The 27356-nt window shown below is 44.0% G+C and overlaps 1 protein-coding gene across 1 annotated transcript in view; it reads right to left on the minus strand.

Annotated features, from left to right (window-relative positions):
* LOC110486590 (glutamate receptor ionotropic, NMDA 2C-like) overlaps positions 1-27356 on the minus strand; it is an 87207-nt gene that overhangs the window by 43289 nt on the left and 16562 nt on the right. The window contains exon 2 of the mRNA XM_021558310.2: positions 12361-12805. Coding sequence (XP_021413985.1) covers positions 12361-12789 — 429 coding nt within the window. The 5' untranslated portion in view covers positions 12790-12805. The remainder of the gene's footprint in view (positions 1-12360; positions 12806-27356) is intronic.

Consider the following 27356-nt stretch of genomic DNA (forward strand, 5'->3'; position numbering starts at 1 on the left):
CTCTTAACCATGATGCATCAGGACACAACCCATATCTGATGATACATTCTGTTGGACATGGACAATACTGTCTGAATCACATGGCTTGGGGGGATTTAAGAGAATCTGGTTGGAAACAGGTGTCCATTACTAATACTACGTTCTCCTATAGGTGTAGGGCCAGATGTTTGCCAGATCAAATAAAATAAAATGTTATTTGTCACATAAACATGGTTAGCAGATGTTAATGCGAGTGAAACGAAATGCTTGTGCTTCTAGTTCTGACAATGCAGTAATAACCAACGAGTAATCTAACCTAACAATTCCACAACAACTACCTTAAACATAAAAGTGTAAAGGGATGAAGAATATGTACAAAGAAATATAGGAATGAGTGATGGTACAGAACGGCATAGGCAAAATGCAGTAGATGGTATCGAGTACAGTATATACATATGAGATGAGTAATGTAGGGTATGTAAACATAAAAGTGGCATTGTTTAAAGTGGCTAGTGATACATTTTTACATCAATTTCTCCATTATTAAAGTGGCTGGATTTGAGTCAGTATGTTGGCAGCAGCCACTCAATGTTATTGATGGCTGATTAACAGTCTGATGGCCTTGAGATAGAAGCTGTTTTTCAGTCTCTCGGTCCCTGCTTTGATGCACCTGTACTGACCTCGCCTTCTGGATGATAGCGGGGTGAACAGGCAGTGGCTCGGGTGGTTGTTGTCCTTCATGATCTTTATGGCCTTCCTGTAACATCGGGTGGTGTAGGTGTCCTGGAGGGCAGGTAGTTTGCCCCCGGTGATGCGTTGTGCAGACCTCACTGCCCTCTGGAGAGCCTTATGGTTGTGGGCGGAGCAGTTGCTGTACCAGGCGGTGAAGTTTGTGAGTGCTGCGCCTTCTTCAACACGCTGTCTGTGTGGGTGGACCAATTCAGTTTGTCCGTGATGTGTACGCAGAGGAACTTTAAACTTACTACTCTCTCCACTACTGTCCCGTCGATATGGATAGGGGGTGCTCCCTCTACTGTTTCCTGAAGTCCACGAGCATCTCCTTTGTTTTGTTGACGTTGAGTGTGAGGTTATGTTCCTGACACCACACTCCGAGGGCCCTTACCTCCTCCCTGTAGGCCGTCTAGTCGTTGTTGGTAATCAAGCCTACCACTGTAGTGTCGTCTGCAAACTTGATGATTGAGTTGGAGGCGTGCATGGCCATGCAGTCATGGGTGAACAGGGAGTACACAGGAGAGGGTTCAGAACGCACCCTTGGGGGGCCCCAGTGTTGAGGATCAGCGGGGTGGAGATGTTGTTACCTACCCTCACCACCTGGGGGCGGCCCGTCAGGAAGTCCAGTACCCAGTTGCAGTCGATGAACAGCATTCTTACATAGGTATTCCTCTTGTCCAGATGGGTTAGGGCAGTGTGCGGTGTGATTACGATTGCATCTTCTTTGGACCTATTGGGTCGGTAAGCAAATTGGAGTGGGTCTAGGGTGTCAGGGAGGGTGGAGGTGATATGGTCCTTGACTAGTCTCTCAAAGCACTTCATGACTACTATGGGGCAGTAGTCATTTAGCTCAGTTACCTTAGCTTTCTTGGGAACAGGAAAAATGGTGGCCCTCTTGAAGCATGTGGGAACAGCAGACTGGGATAAGGTTGGATTGAATATGTCTGTTAACACACCAGCCAGCTGGTCTGCGCATGCTCTGAGGACGCGGCTCTGGATGCCGTCTGGGCCTGCAGCCTTGCAAGGGTTAACACGTTGAAATGTTTTACTCACGTTGGCTGCAGTGAAGGAGAGCCCGCAGGTTTTGGTTGCGGCCGTGTCAGTGGCACTGTATTGTCCTCAAAGCAAGCAAAGAAGTTGTTTAGTTTGTCTGGGAGCAAGACATTGTGCTCCGCGACGGGGCTGGTTTTTCTTTTGTAGTCCGTGATTGACTGTAGACCCTGCCACATACCTCTTGTGTCTGAGCCGTTGAATTGCGACTCCACTTTGTCTCTATAGTGATTCTTAGCTTGTTTGATTGCCTTGCGGAGGGAATAGCTACACTGTTTGTATTCGGTCATGTTTCCGGTCACCTTGCCATGATTAAAAGCAGTGGTTCGTGCTTTCAGTTTTGCGCGAATGCTGCCATCAATCCACGGTTTCTGGTTGGGGAATGTTTTAATAGACACTGTGGGTACAACATCACCGATGTACTTGCTAAATAACTCGCTCATCGAATCAGCGTATTCATCAATGTTGTTGTTCAACGCTATGCGGAACATATTCCAGTCCACGTGATCGAAGCAATCTTGAAGCGTGGAATCTGATTGGTCGGACCAGCGTTGAACAGACCTGAGCACGGGTGCTTTCTGTTTTAGTTTCTGTCTATAGGCTGGGAGCAACAAAATAGAGTCGTGGTCAGCTTTTCTGAAAGGAGGGTGGGGGAGGGCCTTATTTGCATTGCGAAAGTTAGAATAACAATGATCCAGGGTTTTGTCAGCCCGGGTCGCGCAATCGATATGCTGATAAAACTTAGGGAGCCTTGTTTTCAGATTGGCCTTATGTGGTTTCCAGTTTACATGTGCGATGCGCCCGTCTACGGAGCCTGACCAGAAGACCACTCCGGCGGCGCCGTTTTTTTGAGTCGCCGTTTGGATCCGATCCATTGTCCTGGGTGGTGGGCCAAACAGAGGATCCGCTTCGGGAATGTCATATTCCTGGTCATAATGTTGGTGATTTGACGTTGCTCTTATATCCAATAGTTCCTACCGACTGTATGTAATAAAACCTAAGATTTCCTGGGGTAACAATGTAAGAAATAACACATAAAAAGACTAAATACTGCGTAGTTTCCAAGGAACACGAAGCGAGGCAGCCATCTCTGTCAGCGCCGGATGAGAGATAAAGCCATATATATCACTGCACAGATGCTTTTATAGGACCACTGGTCAGTGGTCAAGAACCCCAATACAACAGATTTTCTTTTCAGAATACAATGCTCTCTACACACAAAGTTTAGCCTACTGATTTTGTTTTTATCTGGACCAATGGCGGGCATTTGAAGGACTCTCACAAAAACTAAGAGCTGTCGCTAATTATTGATGGAGATGGAATGGAGATGGAATGGTGTAAAAAACAAAGGAAAAGAAATGAGGCTTTTCAATAAAACACAAAGTTGCAACTGCAAGAACACCTGAAATTGTGGTCCTAGGGGCTTGAGAGATTGGAGCAGGGGGTCTGTACTGTGCTGTAAATGATTCAGAAGTTGCAAAATAAATCTGAGTGAGGGAGGCCGGCAGTGAGTAGTCGTTCCAGAAGGGCCGATGGAGAGAAAGAGGCCGACGTGCTCTCCCTTGTTCTCTCTCTTTTCTCTCTCTTTTCTCTCTTTCTCTATTCTTCCTCTCTTAGTGCAAGAGGAGCACATGGCAGCCTGCTCTCTCGCTCTCTCTCTCTCTCTTTCTCTCCCCTCCCCCTATCTCTCTCTCTCTCTTTCTCTCTCTCTCTCTCTCTCTCTCTCTCTCTCTCTCTCTCTCTCTCTCTCTCTCTCTCTCTCTGTCTCTGTCTCTCTCTCTCTCTCGCTCTCTCTCTTTCTCTGTCTCTCTCTCTCTCTCTCCCCTCCCCCTATCTCTCTCTCTCCCTCTCTCTCTCTCTCCGATGGTGAGTGACTTCTGGACACGGATCTTTGCTGCGGCATATGTCTGCCTGCAACTCCCAGCGTGATGTGCCCTGGCACTGTCGTCATGTGCTCGTCCTATGTGCTGACGTCACAGGGACCCTGCGCAGGGCCGAGGAACAGACGTACACTGCCGTAGTCATTTGTCCTTCCTCACAACGATAGAGGAGATCCAAATGCAGTAACACATAACACTGAATTACAATCATATTGTACGTTTGAGTGTTATTATATCAATGTTGAATGCATTTATACTACATTGTAACACTAAAGTGAGCACAAATTCATTAGTCTGTCTGAATTGTATTATACTCTGTAATTCTCATGCTAAATGATCTAGTATTATATGCCTTTGACATGCAGAAAACCAGGACAAAACATATATTAGGTGATTTTCTTATGTATTCATGCATCCCTAGTGAGATTGCAGATTCCCATACAGTTCCTCTGAATACCATCCCAGCCTATTTAGCCCTGTCTAGACAGTTCGTACTGTATCTGTGTCACTGGCCCCAGGATGCAGAGCAACGAGGTAGAGAGGGACACAAGTAGGTTAAGGATGTGAAGAAAGGAAGGGAGAAAAAGGTTGCTCTACTTTAGAGAAACGAGGTCTGCTGCTGCTGCTGCTCGCCCTGCTTCCCACACCTCTCTGGACCACTGAAACAAAGAGACTCTGGACCCAATCCTAACTTAAGATACATTTAAACATATGCATAAATTATGCGTTAATGTCAACGGGAGATCTAAGATGTAATAAAAAAAATTGGGTTACATCCATTAATCTCAAATTAGGATTCGGTCCCCAATGATAGAAGGTGAGTGAAGCAAGACGGCTGAACAGACACAGTCTGAAGGTTGTCTTGTCTACCTGGGACTACTCCTCATATCTCCGTCTATTGGGCTTTGCTGCAAGGGTGTTGTGGTTAAACATTTGATACATGACTGTACCCTGCTATTCCCCTTGTGAATCATGTTAAAACATGGCTTAGTCAAAAATCACATGTAATATATAGTACATATCAAATCACAATTTGGGTACCGTTGTTTGTATCACAGGAGGTTGTTGACACCTTCTTTGGGGAGGAAGGGCTTGTGGTAACGGCTGGAGCGTAATGGTTGGAATGGTATCAAATACATCAAACACATTGTTTCCTGTCATGCCTGCCTCCGCTTCCCCTCTGTCATGTCTTTGGCATCATTAAAACTGAAGACTATTTATCAAATAACTCTCTGTAATTATTATTACGCGATTAAACTGATTAATCATGTAACTGTAATTAACTAGGAAGTCGGGGCACCAAGGAAAATATTCAGATTATAAAGTTAGAATTTTCCTAATATAACTTTCAGATATATGAATATCTGATCACTTAGTCTTCAAATGAATTAATTATTATTTACCTCATGTTAGTCTCATTCCAAACGTCGTAAATTGTTGGTTATCTGCACGAACCCAGTCTTCACTATGAGTCATCCATTCATCAATTGTTTTAAATCGATTATTTACTAACTAAGGAATTCACAGAAATGCATAAACAAACAGTAGATAGTTACAAGGAAATGATGAAGGAGTTTCCCTAGTGGGATAAACCGGTATCGCGGCTTGGTGGACAAAAAGGGAAGTGGGGGTCTACTGAGAAGACAACACAAAGTTGATAATTATAACAATTGAAATGCGAATCCTTTGCACATGAACGCTCATTCATTCGGGAATAATTGCAATCAATATATATATTTACGCTCAGTGTGTTGTCGGGATCTCTGTTGAAAAGTTTGTTTCTGTTGGAGAGTTTGTCCGCCCTCTCTCTGTCATGGTTAGAATGGATAGTTCAGAGAGACATTCATTCATGTCGTTATAGAATAAATGTTTCGGCGGTTGTCGGTCTTCGCGTTCAATGATACCGAATTCCTAGCTGCAGACAAGTAATTAATATCAAAGACTTGTTCTATTCTGTCGATATCGATAGTCTAAGAGTTTAACCACGTGGTATGGTTAAAAGATTCAGCCATCTACTCAAACCTTAAGCTTGGTCTCCTCTCAAACCTTGGCCCTCTCGTTTCTGTTGAGAAATTCTCAAGGTTTGGGTTTTATTTGGAAGAGCAGAAAGGGGCCTGTCCCAGGACGCCAGACCATAACTGTGCTCATGGGTGGTCCTCTGCTTTAGTTAAACTCAAAAGGGAATTGGTGTTTCCTTCATTAAACAGTCCAAAATCAAATTACACAATTTCACAAACAGTGTCATCCTCACTCATTCATCGTATACAACAATTTGATGTAAGCCTCATATCTGAGGCAATTGTATAAACAACGTTATGGTAATGTGGCCATATTGTCTCCCATGAGTTTCACAAAATTGTACTAAACGGACCAGTTCGTAGCTGGATTCTTTACTGATCTTTTATACCTTCTCCAGAACATAAATGTTGTCCAGACCTCAAGTTCTGTGAGGTGGAAGAAATTCCTTTGTTCTCTCTATGAAAACTCACTCTCTCTCTATACTGTGGCCATGAGGAGATCATCTCCTCCAGGAGTTTACGACCTGAGGTCGCAGCAGCCTGAGTGTAGGAGACAGAGAGAGGGGGATGGTGCTCGCTGTACCATGTCATTATGTTTTTCCCTGTCAAGACGCTGTCCTTGTTTGTTTCTTGTCTATTATCCATTACATTTTCACTCCCTGTACTTGCTTCTCGTCTCCCAGTCGGTCCTTACAGTTTCCATGTGTATGATGCCATTCAATTTGCTCCGTTCCAGACATTATTATGAGCCGTCCTCCCCTCAGCAACATCCACTGGTTTGCAAGTACATTTCCCCAGTATGTATGTGATTCTGTGTTTGTCCTACATATTTAGGATCTTAATTTGATCACCCTGATGGTGCAGGAAATGTCCAGTATAGCAGGAAATGCAAACGTGTAGTGTATTCAATGTTTATAAACGCGTCTAAAGTTTGTAATTACCCCTTAAAAATGTCAGACATGATTTGCCCTAACAAAAAATGTATCAACCTCTACAAAAATGTCCATTAATTATAATCCACACAATAATAATAATTTCCTGTTGCTGCAGGATTATTTTCCAGCTATGAGAAACTGGTCAAATGAAGATCCTACATATGTATTTAGTCCTGAGAAGGAAGTCTACTGTCATGTCGTACATAGCAGCCACCAGTCACCCCTAGTTGTAAATCCCCAGTGGGAATGAATGCACCAAAGCCCCCCTTGCGTTTTAACATTCCAGGCAGGCGTGTTAGCCATGATTGATTGGCAATGGTGAAGCAGATTTTATTTAAATTCCATCAGAAGGTGATATATGGCTGCATGCCTCACAGTTAGATTAGAATCCTCTGTTAAGGAAGCTCTCTCTCTGTTCGATGACTGCAGTCAGACAACAGACAGACAACAGACAAGCACATTCAGTTGGGTTTGTCTGAATTTGTCCTAAACTTCTTGATAAACCCTGTTTGTCCTCACCCACATACATTCCATTGATTGGATTCTTTGTGTCTGCTAGGCTATTGATTATCCAATGATTGTTCTAACTTTTTCTAATTGCGAGAAAAAAAGGGAATAATAGGTTTCTCATGGGTTGTTGCAATTTAGCTAATCAACATGCTAATTGAGCAAAATCTCCCCAGGATAGGAATCTGTTCTCGATTAATTTTCGCCTTCCTCTTCGAGCGAGATCAAACTCCAGGCTTTCTCAGAGACAACATTGTAAGTGATTGAGTTGGCTTGTCGACCAGCGTGGACGGCGTCCCACTAATCAATCAATGGTGAGCAATCGCTCAGCCTCATTGAAAAGCTCATTTAAAGGTATCTTAAAGGTGAATATAAATGGCTACATCTGAAGTGGTGACATTTAAGTGGCATCACATTTGAAATGAAGTGCATAAGCACACAAACACATTTTGTGAGCGTTTATTTCCATATTCTGTAAATTAACTCACTTTTCCATAGGATTGTTTCTTTGAACATTTAAATCACTCTGTTTGGTACTGGCACACATCGTGTAAGTAGCATATAGACCAGCCCAAGCCTGGATTTGAGTCCATGGTCCCACCAACAGTTAGTTAATTCTATGTAACACTAATTGTTCCAGTGCAGACAGTCAAGTTGACTTAAGCCATAGGAAGGATGACATCACTCCACAAGACTGCGTTAGCTGCAAACTACCTCTGTTTCCTGTGGAAAGGTACCATTCATGTTCAGGCTCAGGGACACGAAACAGATGTGCTGATGGACATCACATCCCGCCATACTTGTCTCCACCTGCTCTGGCAGGGGCTGTTGGTGGCCTTGGTTTTTATAAAGACAGAGCTCTTCTAATCAGTCTGAGCCCGTGAGTGCCACCATGCCGTGGGTAAGGCTCTATGCCAGCCTCTAATGAGGTCTGTGCCACTTCAGTTTCTCTCTCTGTCATCAACTCTGGATCCAACAACATTAAGTGTTCTCTGCTCTGCATTTACGCCTTGTGTTTTGTATCGTACTATTGTTATTGCATGATGTAACATTCCTATAACTGATTATAAGCCAAGTCACATGGTCCATGTGTCATTACGAACTAGCCTTCAAAGTCTTGTACATACAGTTAAGTCGCAAGTTTACCTACAACTTAGCCAAATACATTTAAACTCGGGTTTTCACAATTCCTGACATTAAATCCTAGCAAAAAATTCCTGTCTTGGGTCAGTTAGGATCACCACATTATTTTAAGAATGTGAAATGTCAGAAGAATAGCAGAGAGAATGATTTATTTCAGCTTTTACATTCTGACATCACATTCCCATTCTGACATCACATTCCCAGTGGGTTAGAAGATTAAATACACTCAATTAGTATTTGGTAGCATTTCCTTTAAATTGTTTAACTTGGGTCAAATGTTTTGGGTAGCCTTCCACAAGCTTCCCACAATAAGTTGGGTGAATTTTGGCCTATTCCTCCTGACAGAGCTGATGTTACTGAGTCAGGTTTGTAGGCCTCCTTGCTCACACATGCTTTTTCAGTTCTGCCAACAAATCTTCTACAGGATTGAGGTCAGTGCTTTTTGATGGCCACTCCAATACCTTGACTTTGTTGTACTTAAGCCATTTTGCCACAACTTTGGAAGTATGCTTTGGGTCATTGTCCATTTGGAAGGCCCATTTACGACCAAGCTTTAACTGATGTCTTGAGATGTTGCTTCAATATATCCACATCATTTTCCAATCCGTAGTCTGTCTTTTTTATGGCGGTTTTGGAGCAGTGGCTTCTTCCTTGCTGAGCGGCCTTTCAAGTTATGTTGATATAGGACTCGTTTTACTGTGGATATAGATACCTTTGTACCTGTTTCCTCCAGCATTTTCACAAGGTCCTTTGCTGTTGTTCTGGGATTGATTTGCACTTTTCGCACCAAAGTATGTTCATCGCTAGGAGACAACGTGTCTCCTTCCTGAGCGGTATGACGGCTGCATGGTCCTTGGTGTTTATACTTGCATACAATTGTTTGTACAGATGAACGTGGTACCTGCAGGCATTTGGAAATTGCTCCCAAGGATGAACCAGACTTGTGGAGGTCTTGGCTGATTTCTTTTGATTTTCCCATGATGTCAAGCAAAGAGGCACTGAGTTAGACCTTGAAATACATCCACAGGTACACCTCCAATTGACTCAAATGATGTAAATTAGCCTATCAGAAGCTTCTAAAGCCATGACATCATTTTCTGGAATTTTCCAAGCTGTTTAAAGGCACAGTCAACTTATTGTATGTCAACTTCTGACCCACTGGAATTGTGATACAGTGAATTATAAGTGAAATAATCTGTCTTGTAAACAATTGTTGGAAAAATGACTTGTGTCATGCACAAAGTAGATGTCCTAACCGACTTGACAAAACTATAGTTTGTTAACAAGAAATTTGTGGAGTGGATGAAAAACTAGTTTTAATGACTCCAACCTAAGTGTATGTAAACTTCCGACTTCAACTGTAGTACACATAGTAATTACCACATACTCTCAATTAAACTGCTGCCAACCTTTAGATAATTGCATTTTTACTATTTTATTTCTGTTGGATTTTATCATGAATGATTAGCTGTTGTGTTCCCCAACTTGGCGTAATTAAATGTGTAAATGACCTGCTGGAGGTATTAGCCAGCCAATGACACCTCTTTTATTGCCCATAAGAAGCAATGCCTATGCCCTGATTGCCTAACATGTTTCCTTGAATTCATGTGGCTATTTGACAAGGGAGCAGTCCAGTAATGTGTGGACTGGAATAAGGAAATTCCAATTACAACAACAGCTGTTGGGAGACAAGGTTGCTGGATGTAACCAAGCACAGTGTCTAATACCCCAGCCAGTCTGTTGGGCCCTATATTGATTACTGTTTTGTTGACGGACCCGGGTTACTTCTAACAAATACACTTTCCCTCTCAATCATCTCGGCCGCAAAAAAAGTAAAGATTGAATCAATGAATCAATTTTTGGTTTAGAAAAATGTATCTAAATTCAATTGAGTTGGAACGCATCCATTTTAACCAGCTCTCTATTGAACCGCAACCCCATGAGGATTTGTATGAATGGGAATGCATAATCAAGGTACTGTGAGTCCATGGCCCTGGCCGTCTCCTGTTGTGGAGGAACACGTTTCTCACGTTTATTAAGAAAATCTCACAAACACGAGGGAGAGAAAATCCTATTTGAGCTGTGGATTAACTGATGGAAATCGAGGGTGGCGGGCAGACCTCATATTTTCCGCTACTCAGTTCCCTGTGCGCTGCATACTCAAACAGCCAGCTACCGGAGCTGAAATTACTGGAATTGATTAGACATTACAATGCAGCAGTATTCTCTTCTTGCTCTGACCGGCCGAGGTCAGCCAGCCTGCTTTATCACCCTCCATTTTCCCCCGCTGAATAAACTTTGTTTATGGTCGGTGGATTGGCGAGCTATGTCCCACCAGTCCTCTGTATCCTCAGCCTACACCCATTTGCATAGAACCAATACAGATGTGATGCTCATAATGTGCATTCTCTGTCTCTGTGAGTTGTATTATGATGCTAATAATGTGCATTCTCTGTCTCTGTGAGTTGTATTATGATGCTAATAATGTGCATTCTCTGTCTCTGTGAGTTGTATTATGATGCTGAATACGTGCATTCTCTGTCTCTGTGAGTTGTATTATGATGCTGAATACGTGCATTCTCTGTCTCTGTGAGTTGTATTATGATGCTAATAATGTGCATTCTCTGTCTCTGTGAGTTGTATTATGATGCTGAATACGTGCATTCTCTGTCTCTGTGAGTTGTATTATGATGCTGAATACGTGCATTCTCTGTCTCTGTGAGTTGTATTATGATGCTAATAATGTGCATTCTCTGTCTCTGTGAGTTGTATTATGATGCTAATAATGTGCATTCTCTGTCTCTGTGAGTTGTATTATGATGCTGAATACGTGCATTCTCTGTCTCTTTGAGTTGTATTATGATGCTCATAACATGCATTCTCTATCTCTGTGAGTAGTATTGTGATGCTCATAACATGCATTCTCTATCTCTGTGAGTAGTATTGTGATGCCCATAACGTGCATTCTCTGTCTCTGTGAGTAGTATTGTGATGCTCATAACGTGCATTCTCTGTCTCTGTGAGTAGTATTGTGATGCTCATAACGTGAATTCGCTGTCTCCGTGAGTAGTATTGTGATTCTTTGCAAAACGCAGAGCTGTGTTTTGGGAAGATGGTGATTGATGGTGATATAGCTGGAGAATACAGCCATTTCAGTCTAATTAAAGTTTCTCTCTGTGGCTGAGCCCTTTGTGTAACACTCTGGGAGAGGGATCATTGCTCCTAAACCTATGAGGCTTTACTCTAAAAGCAATTTAACGGCAGTCTAATCTGTATCACAAACATCCCTCTGACAATTTACTGGTGCCAAACTCCAGTGCATGATGCCAGGTAATACAACATTTCAAATCATTGCATAACTCTATTGACATGAGGGGTCCAACTGTAAACTGTACATTTGTTACCAGCGAATACAAATAGATTTCTCTAATTTAACATCTTTGTGTCTGGTGGGACCAGAAGTTTAAAAATAGAACAAGGATGAAGTGGCAGAGGCTAACAGGTTTTGATTTTATGATTGATTAGATGCAGTATTTGGACATCCCTCTACTACCTGGTTTAACACCTTATCTTGTTGTTTCAGTCTTTCTGGCCTAAGACCGCCAGACACATAAAACCCACAGTGTCTGTATGGGCAGCATTAACATTCAGTGAGTTTATAATCATGTGCTGTAAGTCACCTGGAAATGTCAATGTGTGTCTGCTAATGTTCATTATGACTCTGATAATCACCAGACTAATGACGGTTGGCCTGTGTGTGTGTGTGGTGGAGAGCTTTCAAAATCTGAGTGCTTTGCTCACCTTGGGGGACCTGTGTTGTTGATATTGTTGTTTTGGTTTTATTATTTGTACTGTGAGTTGTGCCAGGGTTCTTTCCCAGTTCTTTATTTCACAGTCACTAGAATATAAAGGGTTTAAAACCTCTGAGGTAATGAGACTGTGTAGTCATAAACCACACATCAGTTAAGCTGCTACTCTCTACAGCAGTTTGGGGAAACAAATAATGTGGCCTTCAAGGTTATTTCAAAAATAAAAAGAAGATGAACTTAAGCATGTTCCTCAGGCAGCCTAGACACTAGCAGCCAAGTGTCCCCCATCCCAATCCTGGTCACTCACCTTGTGTGGCAGGACCATGGCGGAGCCCCCGCTGATGCCCACGATGGGCACGGCCGTCTGCAGGGCAATGAAGTCCAGGATCTGTGCCACGGCTTCCGAGCCAATGTTGTCTTCAAACACCACACCATGTACGCGGTTGGCCGCCAGTGTGTCACAGATGCGTGTGAGCAGGGCCCGAGGGTTGGTGTTGTTTACCAGCACTGTGATGGGATTCACCTCCAAGGGCAGGTCCATGAAGTTCTCCCTGCTGAGACGCCCCTTGATCTCCTGCTGGTAGGCCGAGCCACTGAACACCACCGCCACGTTGACTGCTGGCAAGGGTGTTGCGAAAGGACGACCTTGGCACCAGGGGGCAGTGCAGAGCAGCAACAGCAGCAGCAGCGGCCACCACCACGGGGAGTCGCTCAAGTGGCCTAGACGAACGCCCATCTCAGTCACCTACTGCCTGAGAGAGGGGACGAGGATGGGGATGAGAGGAGGAGAGAAGAGAGATGGGTAAAGACATTTGTATTAGATACATGGGACCGTTTAGTGTCATTTGTGCACCGTTGTGATAATGCTTAGTAATCCCTCCAGGCAAGCCAACCAAACCAACTGTCTGTAGTTTAGAGACATTTTAGCTTCATCTGTGAGTCATGTGCTTCATGTGCAGGTCTGTCTCTATGTAAGCGGCCATGAGTGGTGGGTTGGGTCAGGTGGATGATGAGAGACCCAGGGTACTATTGTTTTGTGTGAGTGTTTGGCGTGCAACACAAGGCAGTGAGCAGGTTGCTGTGCCTGCGGATGGCAGCTGCGGCCCCACTACTGTTGTACTCTGCAGTCGAATACAGCAGATGGTGCCTACTGTTTAATGCAACAAATGGAGAACAAGGATTTACCATTTATCTCTCGTGATGTTTTTTCCCCCTCTGAAATAATGCTGCAGAGCTATTCCAATTTACTCTGCAAAACGTCTGAATGCATGGGTATTATGTGCTGTGAATAGGTGGAGACCTGGTTTTGGCCATGGAGGCTGGTTTTAACGGCAGCTACATGCTGTATTTCTGAGGCATTGTTTACAGAAAAAACCTAATGTAACTTAACTTGGATGACAGTTTTCCCTTTGAAATTAATTGATAAGATCAGTGTTTAAAAACACTGCATTGCTAATAGACATCAATGCAATTTTCCCAAAGTACAGTGACACAGTGACAGTAACAAAGTTTGTTAAGGGATTCACTTTTAGTTTGAAATCATAAATCCTACATTCATGTTCCAGGTAATGAATAAATGATCAAATCGACCAGAAACTCTTTAGCTTGTTTTGATCTTCCAGATATTTATAGCTGTAGGGCAAAGTAGAAAAAATGATGTATTTCACAATGCAGTTGAATGGAGTTAGATCCTACAGCATTACATTCACCAATCCACGTAATGTCTGGTCAGATACTGTGTCCCTCTGTCAGACAGAGTCATCCTCTATGACTTATCTGTCACACTGCCGCCTGCGGGCCTGACGCTGTGTGGTGTGTGTGAGTGTGTGTGAGTGTGTGCGTGTGTGTGTGGTATCCTGTCAAGGGGACCTGATTTAGCATGTGTTTGAATCACGGTGGGGTGATTACAACGTAATTCTCAGTATTCCTTGGCGGGTGTCATGGCCCACGGCATGATTGTGCCTCCCTATCAAGACATGTAGGATAGCTGGGGACCCACTGCAGTCCCCATTCCTCAACCCCTGCCTGACAGAGGGAATGGGACGAGGGGCTTGTGTTAGCGTAGATGGAGTGTACCTGTAAAGTGGCGGTGATGTTCCCATGGGGTAATTGGTTGGACTACGTGATAATATAGTCTCCACTCTGAAAAGCTGCCTCCCAGAGGACCGTAGGGATTTCTGCATCACATTGCTGGTCAGGGACCTTATCAGCAGCACATGGCTGAGAAAGGACCATTATAGATTGTCATTAGTAGCGGAGCAGCCTAGAATACCAATGATAGTACGGTTGCTGAGAATGGAAAGGCATTATGAAAGGTTCTAGATGTTGACTATGTCAAAACATGATGGATTTGTTGTGCTGATTGACATATATATTTTCCTTTTATGACATAATTTCTGAGTTTCCTCTGTCATAAAAATAGGGAATATTTATGTCATCCATCATGCAGGCTGATTGATAATCCCTTAAATTGTACAGAACACAGAGCAGGAATGTATTGCTTTCCTTCAATGACATTATCCACGTCTTATCCGGGCATTTTATCATGGAACACGTTAGGGTTAATGTCTTTGAGGAGGATCTCATTAAAAGAGCTTGACCTTCCACATGTTTAATCAAGGCAATGAAAGCTGAGGTGGATGTCTGAAGGTCACCTACATGGGGGATTACTGTGGTAAAATGGGGATGTGGAATTAAACACAACAGCCAATGAGTCATCATCGACTTAATCAGATGACTTATGTTTGTCGATATGCCCCCTATTACCAAGGTGTATTCCAAACAGAGACACAGCTATCGGGAGGTAATTACAGCACAGTGGAAACATTGATTTGACCATCTAGCCCAATTTGACCTTGCTGACAACAAAAGTGGAACTCACACCACTGTGATTTGCAATAACGCTGGGCAATATAGTCAAGAAACCTGTTCAAAGTTGTTGAACATTGCAGTCGTTCTGTAACTTGGTCACAACCCAAAGTCTCCAAAACACAGGAAAGAGGCTTTTATTACTGTGCTACATGGAGCTAAATCCACCCCCAAACTCGTACAATGGCTTGAGGCTTTATTCCAATGTTAGGGATCAAAACTCACTGTGGATATTTATTTTAGTCAGGGATATTGTAATAGATAATGTAGGTCTGGGTACATCATTTACACTGTTTTATATGTTGATTATTATTATTATTATATATTTTTTTCAGATCACAGTTTATTTGGTTCTTAAGCCTGGTTGAAACAGATGAGTGGTAAATACTGTAGTTTGGGACCATGGGAAAGAGACAGGTTGCTGTTTACGTCATGATGCAGTCATGAAAAGATCGTTTTATGACTTTTGTGTCATGTTGAGTCAGTAGAAACAAACAAAATCCCACTGTGAAACTAGTGACCATGAACATAAGCATACTCTATTACAAAATATCTATGATACTCTAAGTATGCAAACAGTCATTACTGTGAGACATGAAGGCATAGGTAGAAGATGTGCCTGAAGGAGATTTTCCCCAATCTACACAGACAAGAGATAATTTGTTTTCTACTCTATGACCTCTTTAATCTGGGGTTGGATTTTGGAATGCACTACCATGTCAAATTCTTTGCTCTCTAGAGATGTAATCCACTCTGTGAATCTGCAAGTCCCCAATTTTCAGCGCCTGGATTTGATATGTGTTAGTTGTCTGCTCGAGTTTTCACAGCTCCAGCTTCCAGCCTCCTATCAGTGGGAATGTGTTCAGCTTAGCGACCTCTCTCTCTCACTTGACTCTGCCCAAGTCACCGCTGGCTGGCGCGAGGGCACACAAACCAGATTAGATCAAAGCTTCTGCCACTGTTCCAGTCTGGCACTTAGAAGGGCTCAGACCGTTTCCTCATGCACCGTTACTACTGAGCAAATCCCTTGTGTGACCGCAAAGATTATGCCATACCTTTTTAAAACTGTCATCTAGCTAAAAGTGTTAGGGAGAGGGAGATGACAGAGTAAAACAGATACCAGATCTAACTATGTGACAGTTGATATTCTATCTCTGTTTAATGGCAGAGAGTCCTAACAGAATCCTTCAAGATCTTCACCTTGGCTTTCAGACCAGATGGGTTTACAATGAGGAATTGCTTAGCTCCCTCTAGTGGGTGAGTTGGTAAAAGCAGTTCCCTTAGAATATCAGTTGTCCTCTGCTGTTTCTTTATCAAACCAGAGAAGCAAATTATTTCCGTCTCTGTCCCACTTCTCTTATGTAGTCTGTGGGAGAACTGTCTCTACTGTAACACACTAAGTAACAGGGGTCAAGGAGTTACATGTGTTATTGTAATAACACCTGCCAGATGTGTTTTGTTTTGTCTGGACTGGCCTGAGAAATGAAATGATTTTAGTTTTACACCTTTTCAGCTATTCCTTTGTCCTAAAGGTGATTGGTTGAAAGTCAGCTGAGATGACACATTTATTTACTTACAGTGTTACTATTATCACATCTGTTCAGGAGCCTCTGCTCAGACATTTGACTGCACTCTCCTCATGCCCAATTCCCAGCCCTGCTCAATATCTTAAGACCATAGTGGTACAGTAAGTACATCTGGTTGTGCTCGTCACTGCTGACGTAATGGGTCATTTCGTATTCAGTGCATGAAACTGCTGCTAAGACTTACACCTGTCACATCCTGGGCACAGTTTGATCAATATGCTCCAAGGCTTGGAGAGGCATGCTGGTGCCTCGTGGCTCTCTGCTGGTAACTTTACCTCTTCTCTTGCTTTTCATCAATGAAACATCAGCAGACCAGCCCAATGTTTAATACCTATCACATTTTAGACTTGATTAAAGAAACCTTATGATTTGTAGGTACTCAACAATGGGTTAACATGAAAGAGACATACTTACATTAAATCCTATTCGAATTCCTTTATAATAAACCCTTTCAAGTCTAATCAGTATAAATCTCATTTTCATTCCCATATATTATGCATGTGTTCAGTATTAAGGATTAGTTTAACCCTACACAGTGTAATTGACAATTTGACCTTCGCTAACGCAAAGACTGCCAACTATTTCATTCGATCATTATGGTCACAGTTCATTTCCCATTCACCTGTGATTATGGGTTTAGCTAAGCCATGAAGATAAAATACTGTCATTCTAATCTCCAAAAATCCATTACCTTTCAACTAATCTGGTAATTCATGAGCATTTTGTATACTTAAACAGGAATAATTAAATGCTTTTGTGAAAACAGTGAATCGGCTTCTTCCAGTCATGCACTGTCAAGTAAATTAGAATCAATTAGGCTTTTACTGTTAACCACTGAGTATCCTCTCAACTCCTATTCATTGGCCCTCACTGCTACCGTGGTTTCCAAACTCTGTTTAGCTCGGCTCTATCTAAAGCGCTTTGTGGACCATCTGATAAACAAAACAATACTTGTAGCCAGAACCCAGGCTTTAGCTGCGACCCAGGAGGATATAGCTGCGACCCAGGAGGATATACTGTAGCTGCGACCCAGCCTGGGTCCCGATCCACCATCTGGGGAACACTTAACTAGGCTATTGCCAATAACATGGCTCCCTCATTGTGATGTTAAGTAATGTAATATCAAGCTGGATCTATAATCCTCAGTGCCAAAAGCCTCTGCCTCTTTTTTCAATACTTTAGACAACATTCAACATACGCTATGTTGCACATCATATAATATTACCTGTATTCCTGATACTACTACAGCTACACATGTCACGTTCTGACCTTAGTTCTTTTGTTATGTCTTTGTTTTAGGTTGGTCAGGGCGTGAGTTGGGGTGGGTTGTCTATGTTCGTTTTTCTATGTTGTGTTTTGTGTTTGGCCTGGTATGGTTCTCAATCAGAGGCAGGTGTCGTTAGTTGTCTCTGATTGAGAATCATACTTAGGTAGCCTTTTCCCACCTGTGTGGTGTGGGTGATTGTTTCCTGTTTTGTTGTTTGTGGCGCGATTCAGGACTGTTTCGGTTTTCGTTTTCATGCACTTTGTTATTTTTGTATTTTGTTGTGTTCAGTGATTATTAAAGTATCATGGACACTTACCACACTGCGTATTGGTCCGATCCTTGCTACTCCTCCTCAGACGAAGAGGAGGAAATCCGTTACAGAATCACCCACCAACCAAGGACCAAACAGCGTTGTAGCGGGCAGCAGCAGAAATCTCTGGACTCATGGACATGGGAGGAGATTCTGGACGGAGAAGGACCCTGGGCACAGGCTGGGGAATATCGCCGCCCCAAGGCAGAGCTGGAGGCAGTGAAAGCTGAGCGGCGGTGGTATGAGGAGGCGGCACGGCAGCACGACTGGGACGAGAGGCAGACCCAAAAATTTATTGGGGGGGCACACGGGGAGTGTGGCTAATTCAGGTAGGAGACCTGAGCCAACTCCCCGGGCAGGCACCGTGTTATGCCGGGAGGCGCACGGTGTCCCCGGTGCGCAGGCATAGCCCGGTGCGTTACATTGCAGCGCCTCGTATCGGCTGGGCTAGAGTGGGCATCGAGCCTGGTGCCATGAAGCCGGCTCAGCGCATCTGGTCTCCAGTGCGTCTCCTCAGGCCGGGGTACATGGCACCAGCCCTACGCACGGTGTGGTGCCGTTCCACCTCGCCGCACTGGCCTGGCTAGGAGAAGTATCCAGCCAGGTAAGGTTGTGCTGGCTCGATGCTCAGACCTCCAGTGCGCCTCCACGGTCCGGTCTATCCGGTGCCTCCTCCACACACCAGGCCTCCGGTGGCAGCCCCACGCACCAGGCTGTCTCTCCATCTCCTTCCTCCAGGTGCTCCCGCCTGTCCAGCGCTGCCAGAGTCTCCCTCCTGTCCAGCGCTGCCAGAGTCTCCCTCCTGTCCAGCGCTGCCAGAGTCTCCCTCCTGTCCTGAGCTGCCGGAGTCTCCCTCCTGTCCTGGGCTGCCGGAGTCTCCCTCCTGTCCTGAGCTGCCGGAGTCTCCCTCCTGTCCTGAGCTTCCGGAGTCTCCCTCCTGTCCTGAGCTGCCGGAGTCTCCCTCCTGTCCTGAGCTGCCGGAGTCTCCCTCCTGTCCTGAGCTGCCGGAGTCTCCCTCCTGTCCTGAGCTGCCGGAGTCTCCCTCCTGTCCTGAGCTGCCGGAGTCTCCCTCCTGTCCTGAGCTGCCGGAGTCTCCCGTCTGTCCTGAGCTGCCGGAGTCTCCCGTCTGTCCGGAAATGCCGGAGTCTCCCGTCTGTCCGGCGCTGCCGGAGTCTCCCGCCTGTCCGGTGCTGAATCTCCCATCCATTCGGGACCCGTTGCTAGGGTCCCCAGTCCGAGGTCGGCGGCGAGGGTCGCTGTTCGAAAGGAGCCACGGAGGCGGGTTAAGGAGCGGGTAAAGTCTATGATGGACTGGGGTCCACGTCCCGCGCCACACCAGCCACCGCAGACAGACACCCACCCACCCAGACCCTCGCCTATAGGTTCGGAGTCCGCACCTTTGGGGCGGGGGGAGTACTGTCACGTTCTGACCTTAGTTCTTTTGTTATGTCTTTGTTTTAGGTTGGTCAGGGCGTGAGTTGCTGTGGGTTGTCTATGTTCGTTTTTCTATGTTGTTTTTTCTGTGTCGGTTTTCGTTTTCATTCACTTTGTTATTTTTGTATTATTAAAGTATCATGGACACTTACCACGCTGCGTATTGGTCCGATCCTTGCTACTCCTCCTCAGACGAAGAGGAGGAAATCCGTTACAATACAAGAATAAAACAAAGCACTCTGAGAATATTTTGACTTGGTATAGTCAATAGTTAAGTTCACAGAAGTATTACTGTTAAGTGACATTTGTTTCCTGCCTTTTCAGATGGTGACCAAAATAGAACAAGTGGGGGAAGCAGCTTTGTGACAATACTGCACACTGATAAAAACAGACTACTAGAGTAGCCACACTCACAGAGTGTTTATATTCTATTTCTACTAACAGAACAACATGGTAGCTTGAGAGTTAGTATTTTCTCTTAAAGACAACTTAGCCTTTAGACACGCTGCCTCAACTAGTAGGATGTGACTGACATATCTGCCATGTCTCAAATCAGACACATGCACCTGCTTGTCCCCTCCACCAAGACGTAATGGCTTGTATTGTTGTCACATTTTATCTAGGTCAATATTCAACTCAATTTTACATCCCGATGCCAGTTGTCACCACAATATTGGATGCAGTGCAAGGTGAGTCCCTCTCAGCTTTGACTCTATGTCTGGTGATTTGATCATCGTGGGCCCTAGCGGAGCGCGGACAGGGCCTGTCAACCTGTCATATCCCTGACACCTCCCTGTAGATTTACTTCTTTAGTCCTGATGAAATTATTCTTCATATCATGGCTTCATAATAAACTGGAGCTATAGGCTGTCATAGTAAAAATGTAACCTACTGTCCAATATTCAGCCCCATGCTCCCTCTACCCTAGCTGCTTCCATACACTGATCTCCCAGTCTGCATGTTTCCAATCCCAGCAGCCTCTGATTTATCTCCCACCCCATGACCCCAGGGAAGAAAATCACATTGAACTGATACACTCAATGATATTAGTTTATGTCACCATCCAAATCAAGATCTCTGCTCTGCTTTGCTCTCCTAAGCCACGAGCAAGCTGGACATAATTCATACATGCTGTTGCATTAAGTGTACATGACAAGTGATTGATCGCCGTGGAATAAAAACCCAATAAATCTGAGAGTAATGATCTCTCTGACCGTCTCTGCATGGGGGGGATTTTTGGAGATAGGATTCTCCTAACATGCCTGTGCTTTAAATCAGAAATCCACAGGTTGTGGGCGACCCCATGCCGCCTCACTTCTTGTGTAGTGTTTTCACCAATGAACTAAACAAGGGAGTCGAGCCCTGAGCCGCCATGGGCTGGCCTTCTTTGCGCTACTTGAATGCCCCTGCTGCCCCAGAGCTGGAGAGGAAGTCATTTACAACCTAACGTTACCACTGCCAGAAACAAACACAGTAGATGAAGCAAACATAATTCTATGTTCTTGGATCTGAATCAACTCGACCCCAAAAAATAAAAAGAAGCGAGAAAAGACTGCTCAAGACCAATCCATAAACCGGGAAAACATTGGAACTGCCCAATCCCATCTGGACAAGATGTTCATAATTCTGTTCATTGACTGTAGCTCAGCATTCAACACCATAGTACCCTCTAAGCTCATCATTAAGCTTGGGGCCCTAGGGTCTGAACCCCGCCTTGTGCAACTGGGTCCTGGACTTCCTGACGGGCTGCCCCCAGGTGGTGAAGGTAGGAAACAACACCTCCACTTCGCTGATCCTCAGCACAGGGGCCCCACAAGGGTGAGTGTTCAGCCCCCTCCTGTACTCCCTCTTCACCCATGACTGCGTGGCCACGCAAGCCTCCAACTCAATCATCAATTTTGCGACACAACAGTAGTAGGCCTGATTACCAACAATGACGAGACAGCCAGCAGGGAGGTGAGGGCCCTGGGAGTGTGGTGCCAGGAATATAACCTCTCACTCAACATCAACAAAACAAAGGAGTTGATTGTGGACTTCAGGAAACAGCAGATGGAGCATGCCCCTATCCACATCGACGGGACTGCAGTGGAGGTGATTCCTTGGAGTTCACATTACTGACGATCTGAAATGGTCCACCCACACAGACAGTGTGGTGAAGAAGACAGAACAGTGCATCTTCAACCTCAGGAGGCTTGGCCTCTAAAACAACATATCTATGATACTCTAAGTATGCAAACAGTCATTACTGATGAGATCATCCTGTCCAATTGAGAACATCCTGTCGGGCTGTATCGCCGATTGGTAGAGCAACTGCCCAAAACCGCAGGGCTCTCCAGATGGTGGTGAGGTCTACCCAACCCATCACCGGGGGCAAACTACCTGCTCTTCAGGACACCTAGAGCACCCGATGTCACAGGAAGGCCAAACCACCCCAGCCATGGCCTGTTCACCCCTCTATCATCCAGAAGGCGAGGTCAGTACGGGTGCATCAAAGCTGGGACCGAGAGACTGGTAAAAAACAACTTCTATCTTAAGGCCATCAGACTGTTGGATAACTATCACTAGCCGGCTTCCACCCGGTTACGCAACATTGCACCTTAGAGGGTGCTGCTCTATATACAGTGCCTTGCGAAAGTATTCGGCCCCCTTGAACTTTGCGACCTTTTGCCACATTTCAGGCTTCAAACATAAAGATATAAAACTGTATTTTTTTGTGAAGAATCAACAACAAGTGGGACACAATCATGAAGTGGAACAACATTTATTGGATATTTCAAACTTTTTTAACAAATCAAAAACTGAAAAATTGGGCGTGCAAAATTATTCAGCCCCTTTACTTTCAGTGCAGGAAACTCTCTCCAGAAGTTCAGTGAGGATCTCTGAATGATCCAATGTTGACCTAAATGACTAATGATGATAAATACAATCCACCTGTGTGTAATCAAGTCTCCGTATAAATGCACCTGCACTGTGATAGTCTCAGAGGTCCGTCAAAAGCGCAGAGAGCATCATGAAGAACAAGGAACACACCAGCCAGGTCCGAGATACTGTTGTGAAGAAGTTTAAAGCCGGATTTGGATACAAAAAGATTTCCCAAGCTTTAAACATCCCAAGGAGCACTGTGCAAGCGATAATATTGAAATGGAGGGAGTATCAGACCACTGCAAATCTACCAAGACCTGGCCGTCCCTCTAAACTTTCAGCTCATACAAGGAGAAGACTGATCAGAGATGCAGCCAAGAGGCCCATGATCACTCTGGATGAACTGCAGAGATCTACAGCTGAGGTGGGAGACTCTGTCCATAGGACAACAATCAGTCGTATATTGCACAAATCTGGCCTTTATGGAAGAGTGGCAAGAAGAAAGACATTTCTTAAAGATATCCATAAAAAGTGTAGTTTAAAGTTTGCCACAAGCCACCTGGGAGACACACCAAACATGTGGAAGAAGGTGCTCTGGTCAGATGAAACCAAAATGGAACTTTTTGGCAACAATGCAAAACGTTATGTTTGGCGTAAAAGCAACACAGCTCATCACCCTGAACACACCATGCCCACTGTCAAACATGGTGGTGGCAGCATCATGGTTTGGGCCTGCTTTTCTTCAGCAGGGACAGGGAAGATGGTTAAAATTGATGGGAAGATGGATGGAGCCAAATACAGGACCATTCTGGAAGAAAACCTGATGGAGTCTGCAAAAGACCTGAGACTGGGACGGAGATTTGTCTTCCAACAAGACAATGATCCAAAACATAAAGCAAAATCTACAATGGAATGGTTCAAAAATAAACATATCCAGGTGTTAGAATGGCCAAGTCAAAGTCCAGACCTGAATCCAATCGAGAATCTGTGGAAAGAACTGAAAACTGCTGTTCACAAATGCTCTCCATCCAACCTCACTGAGCTCAAGCTGTTTTGCAAGGAGGAATGGGAAAAAATTTCAGTCTCTCGATGTGCAAAACTGATAGAGACATACCCCAAGCGACTTACAGCTGTAATCGCAGCAAAAGGTGGCACTACAAAGTATTAACTTAAGGGGGCTGAATAATTTTGCACGCCCAATTTTTCAGTTTTTGATTTGTTAAAAAAGTTTGAAATATCCAATAAATGTCGTTCCACTTCATGATTGTGTCCCACTTGTTGTTGATTCTTCACAAAAAAATACAGTTTTATATCTTTATGTTTGAAGCCTGAAATGTGGCAAAAGGTCGCAAAGTTCAAAGGGGCCGAATACTTTCGCAAGGCACTGTACATAGACTTGGAATCACTACCCACTTTAATAATGGAACACTAGTCACTTTAATAATGTTTACATACTGCTTTACTCATCTCATATGTATATACCGTATTCTATTCTACTGTATTTTAGTCAATGCCACTCCGACAATGCTCAATCTAATATTTATATATTTCTTAATTCCATTATTTTACTTGTAGATTTGTGTGTATTGTTGTGAATCGTTTTTAGATATTACTGCACTGTTAGATACTACTGCACTGTTGGTAAGATCTGTTAAATATGTGTATGTGACCAATACAATTTGATTTGATTTGAATACATTTTGAAAGGTCGAACAGTGACGCTGAAATGGTCACCGTTCTCATGGACTGGTAACACAGGAGGTTGCTGGCACCTTAATTAGGGAGGACCGGCTCCTGGTAATGGCTGGAGCGGAATTGGTGGAATGGTATCAAATACATGGTGTTTGATGCCATTTCATTCGCACCGTTCCAGCCATAATTATGAGCAGTCCTCCCCTCAGCAGCCTCCACTGACTTACCAGTCAGTAAGTGTTAGGTTGCGTGTTTAGCCTGCTAGCTACGTTAGCTGCTAACCTTAGTGTGTTCAATGTTCAAGCTAGCTAACAAGGCTACTTAGCTAGCTAACATCTTCTGTATTCAGTCTTTTTTGTACTCAAAGGAATCTAACAATGACATCATAAATCTACACTGCACAAACCCCCCAATGCCTTTATTTCAACTAACTAACATTAGCTAGCAAAAGCTAGATATGCAGATTGTTGACATGATAGTGTTTCATTTGTAGATAACTAGCTAGCTAGGTGGACAACAGCATTTTCGGCCCATGTACACCCCAAAAAATGCATCTATGCATAACATTTGGTAAAGTAAAATCACACAAACATCACACAGAGAGATACTGGTAGAGACGGGAATCAAGGGAATCTGAGGCAGTTCAAATTGTGGTTGTGCAAACCCCAACACTGAAAGAGAGGTAAGAAATGCTGCTTGCATTTTCTGTTCTGCTTTGTGATTCAATAATTATTTTGTTGTTAATCAACCAAGGTAAGAAATGCTGTATGCATTTTCTGTTATGCTTTGTGATTCAATAATTATTTTTTCACAGTGCCAACAATCCCCACAGACAGACTTGTCCCTCCTGTCCCACTACCAACCAAGCAAGAGTATCTCCAGGAGCATCAGTGCTAAGGGCTTGGTAGGAACCTTTTGTTCATACAGAATGGCAGACATTACACTCGTTACAAGTATTACATAGTTAGTATATTACCTACCCTCTCTCTCAGGTGAGACCATGGCCAGTATATTATTACCTACATCATCTCTCTCAGGTGAGACCATGGCCAGTATATTATTACCTACACCCTGTCTCTCAGGTGAGACCATGGCCAGTATATTATTACCTACATCCTCTCTCTCAGGTGAGACCATGGCCAGTATATTATTACCTACACCCTCTCTCTCAGGTGAGACCATGGCCAGTATATTATTACCTACATCATCTCTCTCAGGTGAGACCATGGCCAGTATATTATTACCTACATCCTCTCTCTCAGGTGAGACCATGGCCAGTATATTATAACCTACATCCTCTCTCTCAGGTGAGACCATGGCCAGTATATTATAACCTACATCCTCTCTCTCAGGTGAGACCATGGCCAGTATATTATTACCTACATCCTCTCTCCCAGGTGAGACCATGGCCAGTATATTATAACCTACATCCTCTCTCTCAGGTGAGACCATGGCCAGTATATTATTACCTACATCCTCTCTCTCAGGTGAGACCATGGCCAGTATATTATTACCTACATCCTCTCTCTCAGGTGAGACCATGGCCAGTATATTATTACCTACATCCTCTCTCTCAGGTGAGACTATGGCCAGTATGTTATTACCTACATCCTCTCTCTCAGGTGAGACCATGGCCAGTATATTATTACCTACATCCTCTCTCTCAGGTGAGACCATGGCCAGTATATTATTACCTACACCCTCTCTCTCAGGTGAGACCATGGCCAGTATATTATAACCTACATCCTCTCTCTCAGGTGAGACTATGACCAGTATATTATTACCTACATCCTCTCTCTCAGGTGAGACTATGGCCAGTATATTATTACCTACATCCTCTCTCTCTCTCTCAGGTGAGACCATGGCCAGTATATTATTACCTACATCCTCTCTCTCAGGTGAGACCATGGCCAGTATATTATTACCTACATCCTCTCTCTCAGGTGAGACCATGGCCAGTAAATTATTACCTACATCCTCTCTCTCAGGTGAGACCATGGCCAGTATATTATTACCTACATCCTCTCTCTCAGGTGAGACTATGGCCAGTATTTATTACCTACATCCTCTCTCTCAGGTGAGACTATGGCCAGTATATTATTACCTACATCCTCTCTCTCTCTCTCAGGTGAGACCATGGCCAGTATATTATTACCTACATCCTCTCTCTCAGGTGAGACCATGGCCAGTATGTTATTACCTACATCCTCTCTCTCAGGTGAGACCATGGCCAATATATTATTACCTACATCCTCTCTCTCAGGTGAGACCATGGCCAGTATATTATTACCTACATCCTCTCTCTCAGGTGAGACTATGGCCAGTATGTTATTACCTACATCCTCTCTCTCAGGTGAGACTATGGCCAGTATATTATTACCTACCCTCTCTCTCAGGTGAGACCATGGCCAGTATATTATTACCTACATCCTCTCAGGTGAGACCATGGCCAGTATATTATTACCTACATCCTCTCTCTCAGGTGAGACCATGGCCAGTATATTATTACCTACATCCTCTCTCTCAGGTGAGACCATGGCCAGTATATTATTACCTACATCCTCTCTCTCAGGTGAGACCATGGCCAGTATATTATTACCTACATCCTCTCTCTCAGGTGAGACCATGGCCAGTATATTATTACCTACATCCTCTCTCTCAGGTGAGACCATGGCCAGTATATTATTACCTACATCCTCTCTCTCAGGTGAGACCATGGCCAGTATATTATTACCTACATCCTCTCTCTCAGGTGAGACCATGGCCAGTATATTATTACCTACATCCTCTCTCTCTGGTGAGACCATGGCCAGTATATTATTACCTACATCCTCTCTCAGGTGAGACTATGGCCAGTATATTATTACCTACATCCTCTCTCAGGTGAGACCATGGCCAGTATATTATTACCTACATCTCTCAGGTGAGACTATGGCCAGTATATTATTACCTACATCCTCTCTCAGGTGAGACCATGGCCAGTATATTATTACCTACATCCTCTCTCTCAGGTGAGACTATGGCCAGTATATTATTACCTACATCCTCTCTCAGGTGAGACCATGGTCAGTATATTATTACCTACATCCTCTCTCTCAGGTGAGACTATGGCCAGTATATTATTACCTACATCCTCTCTCAGGTGAGACCATGGTCAGTATATTATTACCTACATCCTCTCTCTCAGGTGAGACCATGGCCAGTATATTATTACCTACATCCTCTCTCTCAGGTGAGACCAAGGCCAGTATATTATTACCTACATCCTCTCTCTCAGGTGAGAC

This window comes from Oncorhynchus mykiss, chromosome 13 (assembly GCF_013265735.2).
Source record: "Oncorhynchus mykiss isolate Arlee chromosome 13, USDA_OmykA_1.1, whole genome shotgun sequence".
Taxonomy (NCBI): domain Eukaryota; kingdom Metazoa; phylum Chordata; class Actinopteri; order Salmoniformes; family Salmonidae; genus Oncorhynchus; species Oncorhynchus mykiss.